Source organism: Setaria viridis, chromosome 8 (assembly GCF_005286985.2).
Source record: "Setaria viridis chromosome 8, Setaria_viridis_v4.0, whole genome shotgun sequence".
NCBI classification, from domain to species: domain Eukaryota; kingdom Viridiplantae; phylum Streptophyta; class Magnoliopsida; order Poales; family Poaceae; genus Setaria; species Setaria viridis.
Genome location: NC_048270.2, coordinates 1167426 through 1186069, shown reverse-complemented (window position 1 = coordinate 1186069; position 18644 = coordinate 1167426). Strand labels below are relative to the sequence as shown.

General features: G+C 46.1%; 3 protein-coding genes across 4 annotated transcripts; all 3 read left to right on the top strand.

Annotated features, from left to right (window-relative positions):
• The first annotated feature begins 3907 nt into the window (after nt 1-3907).
• LOC117833891 (uncharacterized) lies at nt 3908-7408 on the top strand. Its single transcript, XM_034713486.2, has 3 exons — nt 3908-4775; nt 6077-6151; nt 7093-7408. Exons 1-2 carry the CDS (start codon nt 3948-3950, stop codon nt 6122-6124), a joined length of 876 nt encoding a protein of 291 aa, XP_034569377.1. The 5' UTR covers nt 3908-3947; the 3' UTR covers nt 6125-6151; nt 7093-7408.
• A 3525-nt stretch (nt 7409-10933) lies between these two features.
• LOC117833453 (F-box/LRR-repeat protein 3) lies at nt 10934-14781 on the top strand. 2 transcript variants are annotated; one of them, XM_034712946.2, is made up of 8 exons: nt 10934-11646; nt 12128-12256; nt 12488-12592; nt 12670-13066; nt 13142-13271; nt 13350-13644; nt 13736-13987; nt 14391-14781. In XM_034712946.2, the coding sequence occupies exons 1-8, from the start codon at nt 10984-10986 to the stop codon at nt 14448-14450; spliced, it is 2031 nt and encodes a 676-aa protein (XP_034568837.1). In that variant the 5' UTR covers nt 10934-10983; the 3' UTR covers nt 14451-14781. The 2 variants fall into 2 exon arrangements, with proteins under 2 accessions (XP_034568837.1, XP_034568838.1); XM_034712947.2 differs by having other exon boundaries at nt 10935-11646; nt 12673-13066.
• Nucleotides 14782-14915: 134 nt separating this feature from the next.
• LOC117833454 (probable protein phosphatase 2C 73) lies at nt 14916-18359 on the top strand. The gene is made up of 6 exons (XM_034712948.2): nt 14916-15346; nt 15506-15728; nt 16323-16712; nt 16942-17059; nt 17141-17364; nt 17699-18359. The coding sequence occupies exons 1-6, from the start codon at nt 15180-15182 to the stop codon at nt 18137-18139; spliced, it is 1563 nt and encodes a 520-aa protein (XP_034568839.1). The 5' UTR covers nt 14916-15179; the 3' UTR covers nt 18140-18359.
• Nucleotides 18360-18644: the final 285 nt, after the last annotated feature.

Here is an 18644-nt window from a genome sequence, read left to right as displayed (position 1 = left end):
CAGCTTCACCAGAGAAGCTGTTTCACCAGAGCAGCTACAGCCGCAGCCGTTTTAGCCACAGCCACAGCCCTACCAAATAGGTCCTGATTATTCCATGTTAGTTCATGGGGTTGCTACGTAGCTGCTTGCTGGCTCGTAGCTGACTAGCTGCTAGCTCATGTTAGTTCAGGGGTTGGTAGCTCGTAGCTCCTAGCTCGATTGATCAATCAAGAAACGAGAAAAGGTCAAAGGTCGTCAGGTGGTTTGAGCTGATCGATGCAGTAGACAGACATCGAATCTACCGCGCTTGCGGTGGCTGATGCAGTTGATCCACGTATGATCGGCCATGCACGTTGCATTGGCAGCCATGCGGCATCTTCACTTGCCCATGCACGCACGCCGTTTGCATGTCCATCTCGATCCGGCTGCTTGCAGTTGCACTTGCACCGGCTGCCGCCGTCAGCCATGCATGCGGTTGACATGCACGGTCTTCTCGCCACAAGCAGATGTTGAGAAGCTAGCTAGGATATATATATAAAACCTTATTAGTAGCCCAGAAGTTGAATTTAAACAATTTCCTCGCTGCGTCCGTATTCCAACAAATAGCAAGAGAACCATCCATGTGCTAGTTGAAGCAAAAATAATTTTATGCTATTGTATTACACTAGGCCACATCAGATTTGTGCTGGCGGCTAAAAGTTATCTGTGCTGGCGAGCCGAGCACCCGTCAACAACCTTGATCCAGCACAAATGATGTTTGTGTTGGTGGGCCCGCTAGCACACATACCTTATGTAGGATCGGATCGGATCGGATCGGAAGAAGAAGAAAGGAAGCTAGATAGGCCATCGTCCGACGTCGAGCTAGCGCAGCATGAATATGTTCATGTTCATGCTAGTTCATGGGTTGGTACGTAGCTGCTTGCTGGACCTAGCTAGCTCGATCGATCGATCAAGAAACGAGAAAAGGTCGTCGGGCGGTTCGAGCTGATCGATGCAGCAGGCAGACATCGATCTATCACACGCTCACCAAGGCTGATGCAGTTGATCCACGTACGCCGGCCTTCCGTGTGTGAAAAAAGCGTGGGAGACAAGACGACATGGTCAGATATAGTACATATCAAAATCAAGTGCGATTATAATCTACTAATGTGTGGCTATATTTCTTCCAGAAACTTGCAGGCAATTTGTTAAAGTGCATCCATTCTGCTTTAAGGAATATTGCAAGGCAAACTGTTACATTGAGGGCAAATACTCTGATGGTTCCTATGTAAAGGGATACAGATGCGAAGGAAATATATTTCAATCCGTGTGTGTTTGCCTTTTGTGCAAAAATTAGTCATCTCAAAATAGAATTGAAGAGAGCATATTGTTTTCCAATCCATCTTTAAGGACTGCTGTCAAAATAATTATATGGTAGCATAGTTAACTAGTTAGCCTTCTTCTAGCCATAGATAGTACTAGTTAACTAGTTGTCATTTTTATCCCTAAATTTCTCATATCTGTTTTCTCTGATTGTTCTATGTCAAGAAACACATGTGTTTAGTGGGAAAACACATTAATAAGAGCTCGCGTTCTTTTTTAAAAAAAATTTAAAGACTTGTGGCGCATTCTGTTCATGTCATCTCAGCCACATGATGAGCTCCACGCTGACCTTAATTTTGTTGAAATCAATGTGTGCAGTTTCCTTTATTTAATCTATAGGTATATGTATGTTTTGATATTTTCGCTGATAGTCTTGGCTTGGATGATATAATTTACATACCCATTGGCTCGTCATCTCAGTTTCGTTAATAAGTTAAATGGTGAAAAATTATATGCACTAATGGGGATACATCTAGCAGAGGAGGGCCAGATCCCCTACTTATCGCCTCTGCTTGAGCTCCCAGAGAAAGACCATCTCTCGAGGAGAGACAATAATGACGTGCATGCAAGCCCCAGCGCACAGCTTCAGCTTCAGTTTACAGCACAGGCTTGCAAGTTAATTAACAAACTGGTGCCAAAAACTTAACGAGGTAAGGACTTGATGTTATGAGGAAGGAGAAGAATCCATGCGTGTACTCTTTTTTACATGATTAATTTATGCTGGTTGCACACCTGTTTAGCCTTGGTACACCTGATGCGTGTACTCTTGTTTACATGATAGCATATGGTTGTACCAGTTGAACCTTGGTGTTTGGCAATTTGTCAGGGTCAAGAGATGGCATACTCTTTTGTTGATTACTTGGTTCATCAAATCAGTTTGTACTAAAAACTCAAAGAACCCTTCTGAACTGCAAGTTTAGCTTTGGCTAAAGAAGGCATGAAAGAATTTCGATCTCGTCTTTACATCTGAGAGCAACTAACTAACTTGACGGGCTTACAACTCTGAAAGGACTAGCACCTACCATCGCCGTCGGCAGGACGCATCCAAACAAAATGGAACGCATGGCAATTTGGTTCTCGGGTGTCGGATTTAGTGACCGGCAGTCCATCAGGGGGTTACCTAGGTGGTAGATTTGTAGGCGGGGGAGATCGTAAGATGAAGAACTCGAATGGTAACACAGAGGCGCAAGGTTGAGACATGTTCGGGCCTCTGGAGAGTAATACCTTACGTCCTGTGTTCTGGTCGATTGTATTGCCGATCACAGGTGCGAAGAGTTAACGTGAGGTGGGATGAATTTCTCGGGGGACGCCCCTTGCCGCTATCGGATAGAATCTAATCCTAGTTAGTTGTTACAGGGAAAGCAATCTGAGTCAGTTTACAACAAGTATATCGTGATATCCGGGCTGAATTGGTTCGCCTTGCCTCTTGGTTTGGGCTCCACGTGTCTTCCTGCCTTGGTCCACACGGCATGGTCGGGTGGACCCACCTGTCTTCATACCTTGGCCCACGTATGTCGGCCTTCCATGCTGTGAAAAAAGCGTGGGACACGAGACAACATGGTCAAATATAGTACGTATTTACTTTTAATGAATTTGACTACCTACCATTGAATCATAATTTGAAGAGATGGACCATTTAAACATAAGTTCAAATATATATAGTATATATCAAAGAAATAAGTACCATATGCATGTGTAGCTAGGATCGTAAGAAGCAAAGGGAAAAAAATATCAAATGCCATAACGGCATTCTGGCGCTTGCGGTTGATAAAAGGGCATTCCTTTTTGCTTTGACCCTTGAAAAAGTCCGAAAATAGTCTTATGTCTACTGCTGCACAATTGTAAACTTGAGAAGAAAAGAAAATAAGAGAACAAGAGGTTATGTCTACTGCTACCATATAATTATTTAGACAGGACAAACACTCATTAACAGTAGGTTGGAACACAAGAGGTTGTCTTTGTTTTGTTGTCATATAACTAACTTTTGCACAGAAGGCAGACACACACACAGCTTGGACTACATTATCTCTGACACTTTCATATCCCTTCACGTATGATCCGTCGGATAATTTGCCCTCGATATAACAATTTGCCTTGCAATAAGCCTTAAAGCAAAACGGATGCACTTTAACAAATTGCCTGCAAGTTTCTGCAAGCTTTGCGTTTTGGATTATCCTGGCAAGCACCCCTTCAAAACCTGCTCTGTGCCAATTGCCCATGCTTAGCAAGCCTGAAACCGAATGACGAATAGCTCTGCATTATGATAATAAGCCTAGCAGCAATAGCCGAATCTTAGACATATGGACGACAAAACTGACGCCAAATTTTGTTTTTATTACTCAGTTCATCAGTTTGTAAGTAAAAATAAAAATATCTGAAAACCATTATCAAGTGCAAGTTGACAGCTTTGGCTCCAGAGGCATGAAAAATTTGGATGTCCATTAACATCTCATCTGAAAAGGAAAATTTGTGCGGTGACTTTCTTCCTTTAATTACTGATTAATCAAATGTGGCTGCTTATAATAATAAAAAAACGCCAGCGTGTTCCTTTCGTTCCTACCACAACACAGCAGCAGAGTCCACAGAGACAGAGGATCCCCGATCCGATGGCCCTCGGCGACGGCGCCACCCCGGCCCCGGTGCCCAACCTCTCCATCTCCGGCGCCGCCCTCGCCGCGCTCCTCCACCGCTGCGCCGCCGCCGCCGGCGACTGCGACGGCCTCCTCTTCGGCCGCGCCTCCCACCTCCCCGCGCCGCCTGCCTCCCTCTCCGACTACGACGACCTACCGCCCGCCCCGGCGCTCTCCATCTCCGTCTCTGGCCACTGCTCCCTCTCCCACCCCTCCTCCCTCTCCGATCCCCTCGGCCGCTTCCAGGCCCCCTCCTCGGATCCCTCCTCCGCCGTTGGCTTCTTCTCCTCCCGCCGCCGCACCGCGCTCCGCCCCTCCATGCGCGAGCTCGCCCTCGCCAACTCCCTCTCCAAGACCATAGAAGGCCGCACCATCGCCCATCCCCTCCTCTTCATCCTCGTCTCCCCCTCCGCCTCCCCCAACTTCTCCACCCACTCCTACGACTACCGCGCCTTCCTCCTCCTCGGATCCCGCCTCGTCCCGGCCTCCATTAGCGTCGTCAACGTCGGCCCCGGCTTCAGGGACCAGTACCACGCCTTCTACCCAGAATCTCCAATGCCCTGCCTGTCGATTCCTCAGCCTTCGTCGCCAGAGCCCACAGGTCAACGTCACACTCACACCATTGGAGAGCAGAAGGCGGTGGATGAAATCGTGGACGGGTTTGGGATCGGGAGGCTGCAAGGGGTCCTGGGCTCTGCAGCAGGGCAGGCGGCAGAGATGGATGACATGTATGCAGGGATGCTCAGGAAGCTGGAGAAGCTCGCCAGGGAGGTGGAGCAGAGCAATCTCCGTGTTCTCGAGCAGGTCTGTTTATCAAATCCTGCAATTTCTCTCTATGTTCTCACACCTCATTAATTGATTTCCATGCAGAGCTGCGGTAGCGTGTAATTGGGTTATTGTTCAAAATGTCTAGCAGAAGAATTGGGTGTGGTTGCATAGAGTGAGAAGATGTACTGTAGTAGTTAAGGGAAGAAGGGTTCTTGCCTTCTTGCGTTGCGGATTTGTAGTCGATGTGTTGCTCAGCTCTTTGGTCTGTGTTTTAAAATAACTGCAACTGTTGGATTGCGACTATAATCCATATTTACAGTTGCTTCCATTTAACACAAACCAGTGTTGCCGTCCACTCAGCATTCAAGGTGGCCTAAACTCTCCAATGGGCTCCTTGTTTCAAACCAGTTGCATGCATTGGTACCAAGCAACCGGTAACAAGCTAAGGAGACCATCTATTAGATAACCCTTGCATTTTTGTTCTTATTTTCGTCTTTTCTTTTGGGGAAGGAATAACTCTTAGAATCTTGGTAATTTACAAAGTCATATCAGATGGGCATCAGGGGCTTGTAATTGCTGTATTATTGATTGTATATGGCAAGAAGCACCAACACTAACTATAAAAAGGGAAATGGAAAGGAAACAAGAATCTCAATTCTAGCATGCCCAACACGAATGAACAAAAATGCAGTCGCAAACCAGTCCAGCTGTGGCGTGGAGGTCATCAGATAGGTCTGTACCATCCTAGGGGGACTTCCAATGTTGGAAAACAGATAGATGGCATATACTGGGCCGCACTGATAAAAATGTTTGGTGAGATTGTGGTAAAATAACTCTTGTGAGGTTTCAGGCTTGTAGCTTTTCTTCTTCGTGACAAGCAAATGTGTTAGATGGTGAATCAGAGGAAGAGAGATGGAGGAAGTGATAATGGCCTTTTTTATCTGGTTTCAAACTCTTATTTTGTAGCCATTTGATTTGTTTGTTACACCTGCGGAGCACTGTTTAGTGTTTACGTTTGGGACCCTGTGAAAATTAGCCCATAAGCTGGGGCTTCTTAGGTCCTAACTGTCAGGAGTCAAATTACCAAACTACCAGAAGCACTTGCTCCTCTTGCATTGATATCAGAATAACTTTCTCTGAAAAGATTAATCCTGTGTTGCATCAAAAAAATCCATGCCCTTATCTTCTGATCAGGTTTCTATTTATGGCCCCTTCCTCAGTTATTCCTGAGTGAATAATGGACACTGCTCATCAATTATTGATATCCGTTCTTTCACTCTATTATTGAATTGCTTTCCAAATTCAATTTCCTTATTTTTATTCATATTATTTTGTAGGAGAACCGGAACCTGCTGCTGAGGTATAGATACGCAGGAATGCAATAAGACCAAAGTGTTTTTGGTCTTAGCATGGTATGTATACCAAGTTGAGGGGGTTCCGTCAAACTTGTTTTTAGTATGTCATGCAGATTTTTAGTGACTTGAAATGGTTCATTAGCAGCTCCAATTTGCATTCCGATTTTGGTAATTTCATTTTTGATGTGCCACATGGGTCTTGTGACTGACTGCTTTTGGTATAATAATAAAAAAATCTGAAGATATCCATACCATATTTTTTAATGGGAAAATGGGAGGGGAAACTACCCTTCATATTAATCCTGTGGATAGGAATTACATAGAAACATAGGCTAGTTGCATAGGCTGTTGCAAAGTTACATTTATCTACAAATTGCTAGGACTTATTTAGGCTACCAAGGAAAAAGAAGCTAAGAAAAATGAAGAATCAGCTATGCTCTCTGAAAAAGCTTAAGTTCACCATTCTCTGTCTCTCTCCTTGATCTTAACTGCAGTGCCTATGAAGTTCCCATAGTTCAGTTGTGTGATATAGTTTTGCTTTTCTGGAGTTAGTCCTCATGCGGTTGTAATTTTTCCTGTATTCATCACTGCTATATGGTTTTGTGACTTGTGTTACAAGTTGAATCAGGAAAACAGTGCTTTGAGTACTGTGATTCCAACCCTTTTAGTTATGTGGTAGCTGGACATGTATTTAGGTTTTCCTTAGTACTTGGTTACTCCCATAAGAGGAGCCACATGATCCTAATACATGAACCAAAAGTAACAGTTGTCTTTGTCTCTTTGAGATTTGTTTGACGTACGGCGTGTATCAATTTTAAAAACAAGGGAGACCGTATGTGCCATAGTTCCATCTTTGCTGGATACCATAACTTGGCAGCTGCCTTGGTGGTCATTGGCAGTAGAAGTTGGAGCTGGCCGATAACTTGTTTGCATCTCGTTGTCATTATGGTCATCATCATGTGTTGAATTGCTGATGGCTGTTTCCAACTGGTTTGCAGGGCATGCTCTAAGGTGTGTGATATCAGAGGGTTCTCCTTCAATCTGGGACTTGGTAGTGTGCATTGGGCTTGGCATGCATGGGTAGGGACTAGGGTGGGGGGAGTGTGGAGAGCATGTGTTTGTGTGGATGATAGAGCAAGATGGTGGTGTGATTTATGGATGGGAGAAGGTTGGTTAAGTAAGTTTGATGCATGAAGCATCAGCATTACATACCTACCGTGGTGTAATGTAATGCAATCCTTGTTGGAGCCGATCAGTCGTTGCTTTGCTTATATTAGAAAAAAAAAAGGAAAAGAGCTTTCGTTGCTCACTCCATCCATGTTATGATTCAATGTACTTCTAGTTTATTTTTCTTTTCATTTGATTAGCTGCTATTACCTTGGTACAGTAGAGTTGAAGTATACCCAGAATAAGATGCTGATTGGTGGGTGATGCCTACGAATAACGGACTCGTAAAGGGAAAAGGATTGTGAATTGTGATGATGGATGATGATGCTGCAGTACTCTTGCGTACTCGTAGATAGGCTGTGGAGGAACCAGCAGAGCAGAAACAACAGCTGCAAATTGCGATTGCAGGTGGACCGGATCAGATCCCCGTGCGCGATGACGCCATTCCGTAGCAACTGTACGACCACCACTTGCTTCTGTAGTGGATCCCGGAAGCTTCTTCTATTGTTTTGCCCCTTGCCTGGCGATGGCGGCCGCGTCAGTTTTCAGGTCAAAGGCGCTATCTTCAGCAGCGTATAGCTCACATTCAGAGAATCATATATAAACATTGCACTAAGCAGGATAGAGTTCTTATGACAAACTATGTTCCTTAAACCTTACAAAGAATACTTGTTTTTGTAAGAAAATCGTATAAGGAAGTGAGCCTAGCTTAACTGGTTAGGGTGGGACTCTAACCACCCAGATTCGAGTCCCCTCTAACTCGAATTTGGATGGCTATTCTTCTTCTTAATGAAAAATCACCTAGATCCTCCTATGTTGATCTATTTTGTAAGAAAATAATATAAACCTTTGCACTTAGGAGTAGAATAGAGTACCTTTTAATTGGGAGAGGAGATACCTGGTAGGCGGATAGGCTGAGCATCAGATAGAGCCTTCCAGGAAGATACATACTCTTTTTTTTATATATAGTCCAGTGATGCAAAGCCTGGAGTGGTTATCAGGGTGAGGTGACTACCGGGCTGATCAATGTAAGGACCAAGCACCAATCCCATCCGTCCTTTTCAGTACGGGCGTGATTGGTTGCAGTTTGCTCCTCGGTTCAGGATGCTCAAGCTGCGCAGGATCAAAGCAACCAAACTTGCACAGGTGGTCGTGTTTATCGTCCTATATAAAGCGAGTTCTTGTTTGGATACATGCAAGTACCAAAACTCTAGATGACTAATACATGAGTCCTTGCACCATGCATGCACCAAGCTATCCCGGCTAGTGAGGGAAGCTCAGACTTCAGGTACGAGAGTAACCAGGACGGAAGGGCTCAAGTGAATGGAAAGGTACAGGGAAAATATACAAGCAGTCAGCGCACCGTTCTGTACTGGATAACGGATCGGACGGTCTCATCTGGGTAACCAATCACGCCCTACAGTACGGCACCGCAGACCACCAACGTCAACCTAACTTTTCTTTCCCCGCTTGCAGCGCTACTACTAAAAAAATAAACCTTTGCTCTTCGTGAATCAGGGGGCCGGGTGGAATATTAGGTCTCATCCTAACAATTCATGTATAGCTTCTTAAAAAAAAAATCGGCCCATGAGAGGCAGAATGTTAGGTCTGCTCCCCGGAAAATGTATATCATCTGATCAAATCTTCTACAACTATGTCTCTTTGGCCCATACAAAAGTTAAGCATCATTCTGCAAAATTCATAAGACAAAAGTTTCATATGATATAATAATACAATAAGCACCGCAAACTTTATCTCTGTATTGGGGGAAAAAACTTTTATGTCAAAATTCAAAAGGGAGCAAATCCCTCTACAAATTAATATCTCCCTCTACAATATAAATATGATTAAATATCGCTTTTAAATTTATATAGTACCATTTTATGCGTCTCAACCTAAAAAAACATTTTTGAAAAACCATTTATGCTTTTAAAACCATTTTTGAGTCTTTTGACAGTTCTGGCTTAACCATGCTACCATGATTGAAAAAAAAGAGAGAGGCTAAAGTAGAGACCTGGATTAGTAAGGACAAAAGGAGGCTGAATGGACAACATTTAGGTATGTGCATGAAAAAAAAATGCCTTTGCTAGATGCTCAGCACAGTGAACGGTGGAGAGGTTATCATTCGAGTAGCTCTGCAATCTTTGTGGGAGTGGAACCATCTCCAGTTAGGTCTTACATTGACAGATACCTAACATATATTCTTTGCTCTATCCACATCTTCAGGAACCGTCCTAGTCCTGTGGTGCTAGCAGAAAAGGCATTTCATATTTTTCTCTCTATTACACGATCGATAATATATGACCACCTCTCACGAAAAAGATTTGGGGGAGTAATCAGGCTGGGTTTAGCTTGAAACGTAGAAGAGAAAAAATTGTTAAGTATATGATTTACCTGCTGTTTTATCTTTGTTCACTACCGGAATCTGGTAGAAGAGAAAAAGTTGGATGCTGTTATTTTTCTTTATTAAGTGCCCATTGGATATATTGCATGTCTCCATCAATAAATCTATGATATGAAACTTTGGTTTGGCTAGTTGGACGATATTCCCTGTCTGCATTCAGGTGGTGGCATTTTATATTAGTTGAGTATAAAATTATTTGGACAGCGTCTACTATATTGCTCTTGAAATTTAAGCTTCAGCCAGTTTTAATGGAAGTGTCATGAGGTTTCATCAGAATTAAATCATATACCACATCAACAAAACTGCTGACTTGGCAGGTTAATTATAAGGAGGGAGGAGAAGAGAGTTTCATCCCGTTATACGCACCTGGTACAATTACCAAGTTCCATGGAATCCGATGAAACTTGCACTAAGGATGTTATAGTTTCATCGCAAGATATATTTATCGTAACTCCACGCAAAAATTAAATGTTGTAGGCTGTCTATAATACTATGCACTGAGAGTGAGTGAGTGACAGTTTCGTTCCATTAGAAAGATGACATGGCAGTTTTGGTAGTAGTACAATAAAATTATGACCCGACACTGGTGTTAGTTTGGACTTTGCGGCCGTGGAATTGTTGTGGGGCCGTGTAGTAGTCCTTGATATACTATAGTGGTAATTATTGTGGGTAATGGTGTCCGTACCACATAAATTACGGTCCACCTGTGGAAGAGGACGGAACGGAATAGCGTGTCGCTGACGCGGAAAACGCCGTCCGTCCCCGGGGAGGCCGGGACCAGTCAACAACTATCCACACGCAAGTCCTCTCCCCACGCTTTGATTTCATGAACCCAGGTGCTGGGGCCCACATGTCGGCGACACGGGTACGCTACGCACCCAGTGCGATTCGCGTTGGCGTTTCGTACCCGTCCGCACTCGCAGGGTGTACGATGCGGTCCTCGTTCCGTCCTCCCCCGTATCGCCCCCTCCCCGCTTGACACACTCCCACTCCTCTCTTTTCCCTTTCCACTTCTGCCCCCGGGAGGTACGCCCTCCGTACCGTACCTTCTCCCCAATCAGATTCTCCTGTTCCCATACTACCCCCGCTGACTGCCGACCAGCCGCAGGAGCGTAGGGGCAAACATGGAAACCAGGCGCGCAACTCGCCGCGCCCAGAACAACACCTTCCAGGGGCAGTCTCGGCATCTCCCCTCCTTGGTTAGTTATTCTTGTTGCGTAGCCCAATCGCCGGCGGCCATCATTCCCCTGCTCCCTCCCTCCCTCTCCATTCCTCTCCTTCCTCCTCTGCAGCCACCCATCCCGGTCAAGAACCCACCATGGCCGCCGCCCACCGCCACCCCAAGCGCCGCCGCCTCTCCCCATCCCCCGCCCCCATCGACGCCCTCGCCGACGAGCTCCTCTTCCTCGTCCTCGACCGCGTCGCCGCCGCCGACCCGCGGGCGCTCAAGTCCTTCGCGCTCGCCTCTCGCGCATGCCACGCCGCCGAGTCGCGACACCGCCGCCTCCTCCGCCCGCTCCGCGCCGACCTCCTCCCCGCCGCGCTCGCCCGCTACCCGTCCGCATCCCGCCTCGACTTCTCCCTCTGCGCGCGCGTCCCCGACGCCGCCCTCGCCGCCGTATCCTCCTCATCCGGATCCTCCCTCCGCGCCGTCGACCTCTCCCGCTCCTGGGGCTTCGGCGCCGCGGGCCTCGCCGCGCTCGCCACGGCGTGCCCGGACCTCGCCGAACTCGACCTCTCCAATGGGGTCGATCTTGGCGACACGGCAGCCGCGGAGGTGGCGCGGATGAGGAGGCTCCAGAGGCTGTCTCTCTCGCGCTGCAAGGCGCTCACCGACATGGGGCTCGGCTGCGTCGCCGTCGGATGCACGGACCTCAGGGACCTCTCCCTCAAGTGGTGCCTGGGGGTCACGGATTTGGGGCTCCACCTCCTCGCCCTCAAGTGCAAGAACCTCACCACCCTGGATCTCTCCTACACCATGGTGAGCGCCGCATCCGTGTGTTTCTTGATTTCTTCATTTCTGCTTGGATCGAGGCGCCGGAAAACTCTTTCTTTCTTTCCTCCTGCAGTAGTTTCCTTGATTTTAATTTCAAGGCATGAAATCTTCCCCTTGAAATCTTGAATTATCATCGGAGCACAGTACTTTGTTATTTTTTCGTTGCTAAATCTACTGCCTTCGGTTACTTCCTTTGCTGAATCTACTGGCTTCAGTTAGTGTTAGCGAATTGGACCACTGCAGTGTACTATAATATTCTTGATCTGCAAGTGCTCTTATCGGTACATAGCAAATTAGCAATTGATCTTTGCAACAAAGTATCAGAAGCTTTGGTAGCCAACTATGGTTTCTTTTCTCGTCTGTGCATTTTGTGTGGACATAGATTCAGTTTCTTTTGCACTTCTCTGAGTACTGAACGCACCTATCATACCGTGCTGAACTAATGCAAACGTGTCTTATGTTGCAGATCACAAAAGAGAGCTTTCTTGCCATCATGAAGCTACCCGATCTCCAGGTGTTGACACTGGTGGGGTGTATTGGAATTGATGATGATGCCCTTGCTAGTCTTGAGAAAGAATGCAGTAAATCACTGCAGGTGAGGCAATCTTTGTAATTTGCCATATTTTTTGACCTGTCAGTATCAATGCATCACCTTCATTCAAAACACTAGAGTAGTATTTTCTGCTTCAACTACTGCTTGAGCTTACACTGTTAGGTTCTGAACACTGTTGATGCCTGATCTGAACTAGTTATGTTGTACTAAAACATGTGTTTGATAGCAGCACAAAACTTTGCTTACTGATCTTCCATGTTTGTACCACTGCAGGTGCTTGATATGTCTCATTGTCAGAACATCACTGATGTGGGAGTTTCATCCATAGTGAAATCGATACCGAATCTATTGGAACTGGATCTTTCATACTGCTGTCCTGTAAGCAGCTAATCATCTAGTCTTACTGTTGTATCACCTAGGCATATCTCGCAGCTTAATTTACATCCTTCTTGTAGCAGGTTACTCCTTGTATGTTGAGAAGCCTCCAAAAAATTTCTAAACTGCGGACCCTGAAGCTGGAGGGTTGCAAGTTCATGGCTGATGGACTAAAAGAAATTGGAAGCTCTTGTGTTTCTATTAGGGAGTTAAGTCTTAGCAAGTGCTCTGGAGTGACAGATACGGAACTCTCTTTTGCTGTGTCAAAACTAAAGAATCTGCAGAAGCTGGACATCACTTGTTGTCGCAATATCACTGATGTTTCAGTAGCTGCCATCACTGGTTCGTGCACTTCCCTCATCTCTCTGAGGATGGAGTCTTGTAGTCATGTTTCAAGTGGAGCACTCCAACTAATTGGGAAGCACTGTTCTCATTTGGAAGAGCTGGACCTTACTGACAGTGATTTGGATGATGAAGGTACTTACTGAACTGAATGTTGAATTTTTTTTTGTCAAATTGACATAAAGTTGACTATGAATATTTTTTGTGCAGGGCTGAAAGCTCTCGCCGGATGCAGCAATCTTTCGAGCCTAAAAATTGGCATTTGCTTGAGGATAAGTGATGAAGGTCTGGCCCACATTGGAAAGTCTTGCCCAAAACTCCAAGATATTGATTTGTACAGGTCATTACTAGACATGCCTTGTGGTTCTCTTTCTTTGGTTTTTTTTGTGGCTAAACTGACTTATAGTTTCTGTTTCAGGTGTGGAGGCATTAGTGATGAAGGGGTTATTCAGATTGCTCAAGGCTGTCCAACACTAGAATCCATCAATCTATCCTACTGCACAGAAATAACAGACCGTTCACTGATGTCCCTCTCAAAATGCACAAAGCTAAATACACTGGAGATCCGTGGCTGTCCCAGGGTTTCATCCACAGGGCTCTCGGGAATAGCAATGGGGTGCAGGCTGCTTTCCAAGCTTGATATCAAGAAATGCTTTGAGATTAATGATGTGGGCATGCTTCACCTTTCACAGTTTTCTCATAGCCTCCGTCAGGTATCACATCTTTTCTCCTGTAGCTGAAATCTATTAGTACCATGTATGTTTTACTTTTCGTTTTGCTGATAGCACGTATGTCTCATCACAGATAAACTTGTCATACTGTTCGGTCACCGACATTGGACTGCTTTCACTTTCTAGCATATGTGGCTTGCAGAACATGACCATTGTACATTTAGCTGGTATTACGCCTAATGGCTTGATAGCTGCTCTCATGGTCTGTGGTGGTTTGACAAAAGTGAAGCTTCATAAAGCATTCAAATCCATGATGCCTCCTCATATGCTAAAAAATGTTGAGGCACGTGGTTGTATTTTCCAATGGATCAACAAACCATTTAAGGTATTGTTCATTTTTCTTTCAGCTTGCCTGTTTTGCCTCTGCATTATGTTGAATCCTTGCGTCCATCAAACTGGCTTTCCTGCTTTGTATTTGGAGATCCCATTGGTCTTGCAAAGTTACAAGACTGTGTATTAACTTGAGAAAAAAACTCTAAAAATGATACGCAGCTCTCCTGCGTATTCTAACTTGAGAAAAACTAAAAATCTATGAAATCCGCGGTGACAAGGAGGCTTTGTCCCCCTTTATTGTGGTGCCCTTGCTTTGTTTATAAATGGTATTGAAAAACAAATAAACATAGGACAACCCTCCTCTTATAATCTTTTGTGTTCAATGGATTTGTGTTTAGTAAAATTACAAACCTGTGAACACCAAAGTGGCTAATAATAGATGTGGTCCTGTGTAGGTTGAGGTGGAACCTTGTGATGTATGGAAGCAACAGTCACAAGATGTGCTTGTACGATGAGAAGGCCTGAAGTGTAGTGTTTGTGGGAAGGAAGGGCATGCATCATGGCGATGGAGGGGTTCTTGAGTGGCATTCAGAAGTCAGGCCTAAGGATGAAGGAGCTCAAAATTTTGTAGTGTAATAGTCAGAGTACTGTGTCAATACTTAATAGTTTGAGCAGAAGTATGCTCATGTTGTATGGTAATATAGATGAATAGATCCATCCCAGCTTTTTTTTTGGTCAAGTGGTGAAACCAGGGAGTAGGTTACAATTTTGACAAACAAAAAAGCATGGATTTCTCTTTTTGTATGTGTAGCAGCATATAGATGAATGGAAGATACTGTTATTGAAGAGATGATTGAATTTGGGTGATAGAGCCTTGTGCCAGTTGTGTGATGATGTGGCCATGGCTGGTGCATGATTTTTTGGATTGCTGGAATGAAGTGGCTTTACGTGTGGTTGGAATCCAGGATGAAATTGGAGGGCACTCATAGCGGACTGAACTGAAGGCTGAGTGGCACGGACAGGTAGGAGGCGAGAGCAACGGGCGACGGCATCTCCCTCTGCAAAAGCAAGACTCCAAGATATGTAGGTAGGTAGGCAGCCATGGCCATGGGCTATGGCCTTTGGGTAGCCTAGCATTGAACGAAGAAGATGAAGCGGTGCCAACTGCGAATGTGGCATGGGGTACAGGCATCACGTGGCAGGAGGCAGTTGCCAACCTTGCCTCCTATCCGTTGCCGTCGTCGATGCCTTGGACACAGGACAGCCGGCAGGGCAGGGCAACTGCCTTTGGGGGGCTCCCATGCTCAAGCTTCAACATCGTTACGTACGAGCCACCGGCCAACGGCAGCTGCTGCCCTGCATCGTCCCCTTGCCCAAGATGGATGCTCCTGTGTGTCATGGACTCATGCTAGTATGTCCGTTCCGTTGTCCGTGCACCATTCCATTCCATGACTACTCCCTACCGGTCCTCATTAATGCCGGCGGTGTGGACCCCCACCCACATCCATCCACGAACCAACCAAAGAAGATGCATCCATTAAACAAGGCTGCCTCCTGCTTGTGCTTGCAGTTGCAGAGGAGGGAGAGGAGAGGACGGAGCTCACGCGCAACCAACAATGGGGATCTGCTGCAGCAAGGCCAAGGCGGACCTCGACGACGACGAGCAAGGGTTGGGATTCCCATGGATGCACGACGACGTGTTCCACCACCACCTCTGGACCACCGCCGCCGCCTCCATGCACACCAAGCAAGGCTGGAAGGGCGCCAACCAGGACGCCATGGCCGTCTGCCAGGTATCTCCCCCCTTTCTTACAAAGTATCGTCTCCTTCTGGCATCCCAACAAGCTGCGATGTGATGCTCACAGGGCATGCCAACTTTAGTTTGCCTACCCACTGCCAAATGCATCCACAACTTTGTTTAACAACAATGCACCGGATCCACCTCTAAACTCTGCAACCTGAAATTCACCTCAATTCTCTAACCACCTGCACGAGCTCTGCAATGATTAAGCAACCTCTGCTTCACGGTGTTGTTTGCAAGATTCTCTGCCCTCTACAAGTTGCATTTAGAACTAGCAAAGTGCACTGTATCCATCTCTACATTGCTCAAAACTGAATTCTTACAGCATAATGAAATTTCTTGCAAAACTGAAATTTACCTTAAGTATTGCATGTACTTCGCCATATTTATTGCCCACCAATGTCCTGAAAGTTTGTATTGTACATGAACCTCATCACTACATCAGCAATATGAAAATTATGAGGGCACATCCATATCTTCTACTACATCAATAGTATCACCAATGCAAGTACATTAGCTTTCCCCTTTTATGTGAGCAATAATTCGATTAAATCATGATGTGTCGCAATTGTTTCAAGATGCTTAGGACTTTGCTGGCCACAAAGGCCACATCTTCTGCGGGGTATTTGATGGGCATGGCCCTCGTGGCCGGGAAGTTGCTCGCCATGTCCGTGACACCCTTCCCATGAAACTATCCTCTGCTTTGAAGCCCAAAACTGGAGAACAAGAAGATCCCTCAACCGATACTTCGAAGCTCAGAACTGAACAAGACACTTCAAGCAATACAGATTTGGATTCCTCTGACAAGTCAGACTCCACCACATCTAGTGATGATACAAGCGATGAGAAACACCTGTTGTCTACATGGAAAAACATATTTGTCAAGACATTTGAGCAGGTGGATGAGGAGCTGAGGCAACATTCAGAAATTGACTGCATTTGTAGTGGCACAACAGCAGTCGCTGTTGTTAGGCAGGTACTAGTTCTACTACGATTACAAGCTTGCAACTTATTGTACTGGCAATAATAAAATTCAGAAAAATGCATATACTGTATCCTCTCTCCTTTTTTTTTCAGTGGATCAGTACTGCTTTTGGTACACAGTAAAACTTAGATTCTGAAAGACCAGGAACTGAACTAGCTGAATTGGAACCGAAGTGTAAATCTTACCTATTCTTTTCGCTAATCATACTTCTTATGCATAGGGTGATCACTTGTTCATCGCCAATTTGGGTGACTCACGAGCTGTTCTTTGCACCCGGGACAGCAAGGACCGGCTGATCCCAGTCCAACTGACAACTGACTTGAAGCCAGATCTTCCAAGTAAGCGAGCATCTTAACTTTCTTGAAATGTATGTGTACATTTTCTTGATTGCATTTTACGTTGTTGTGCACTCGCGATAGGTGAACTCGCAAGGATTCTGAACTGCAAGGGACGAGTTTTCGCCATGGATGACGAACCGGACGTGCCTAGGATGTGGTTGCCGGACCAGGATGCTCCAGGTCTCGCCATGGCAAGGGCCTTCGGGGACTTCTGCCTGAAGAGCCATGGCCTTATCTGCACACCTGAAGTCTACTGCAGGAAGTTATCTGAAAAGGACGAGTTCTTGGTGCTTGCAACTGATGGGGTAATAAAAACGGAAACTCGTTTATTTGATTGGAAGTTTCAGATTTCTATCACTTTCAATTTTAAGTAGACAGGTTTGCAGTTCTATTCCAAATGATCTGAGTACTAAACAGCATGAATCCCTTTTATGATTAGATTGACAGCAGAAACTGTTAACTGAAAGTGACATATCTCTGTCACCTATTTATTAATATTCCATGATAGTTTTAGCTGATAGCGATTTTCCGATTTGATTGGACAACAGAAAAAAAAAGTTTAGACAATATGGCTTTCCTATGCTAGCATGCATGACCATCAAAAGTTACAATTTTCCTTGCCAAAATCTGTTGTTGCAGATTTGGGACGTGCTGTCGAACAAGGAGGTGGTGAAGATCGTCTCATCGGTCACCGACCCATCAAAGGCGGCGAGACAGCTGATCGACCGTGCGGTCCGAGCGTGGCGGTGCAAGTACCCGACGTCCATGGTCGACGACTGCGCCGTCGTGTGCCTCTTCTTGAACCGGCCGGCATCTCCTGACGAGGAGAGCCTCACAGGCACAGGAGACGTGAAGCCGCCTCGTGAACAGGCGGGCATGTCGTTCACGGGGAGCTTCCGCAGGGTTGTGAGCAGCAGAGGCGGCGGCGAGGCGTCGGAGGAAGGGACGACGGTGTGGAGAGCTTTGGAGGGGGTGACGCGGGCCAACTCGGTGATGAGGCTGCCGCGGATCGGGCGCGTGCTGAGCTGGCGGAGGCGGTCGACGAACTCGCTGGATGAAGACGAAGACGACAGGGATTGATGATGATGATTGAATCGGGACCAGTCGTTTTCATGGCCGCTACACGTAAACTCTATCGTGCATGGCTGCAAGCTCTTAATGGCCAGAAATGGTTTTAGGATTGGATTGACATTCAGGTTGTTGCGATGGATAAAAGTGAGATGGACTGGAGTAGGATTGCTTAAATGTAACTCTTGAGCTCGGCGGTGAAAATCGTCATGTCTTACCATTGCATGCATAATTGGCTGTTCGTGATTCTGGGGGTGGATGGTTTGCATGAGCCGTGGCGGCGAGCACCGCACACGCCCAGTCAGCCGCGGCCATGAGCGGCGGCGCTCTGCATGGAGCCAGGACGGCCATCGAGAAGAACCCTCCTAGGCGGAGAACACCTCGCCGGTGAAGCCGTTTCACTTATCCGCATCGGTGTGGTCGCCGGAGACGAAGCGCGGAGGAGGCGGCGAGGCCGGGGTGGACGGTATTTGATTTACCGTCCACCTCCGGACGGTATCTCATTTACTGTCCCGGC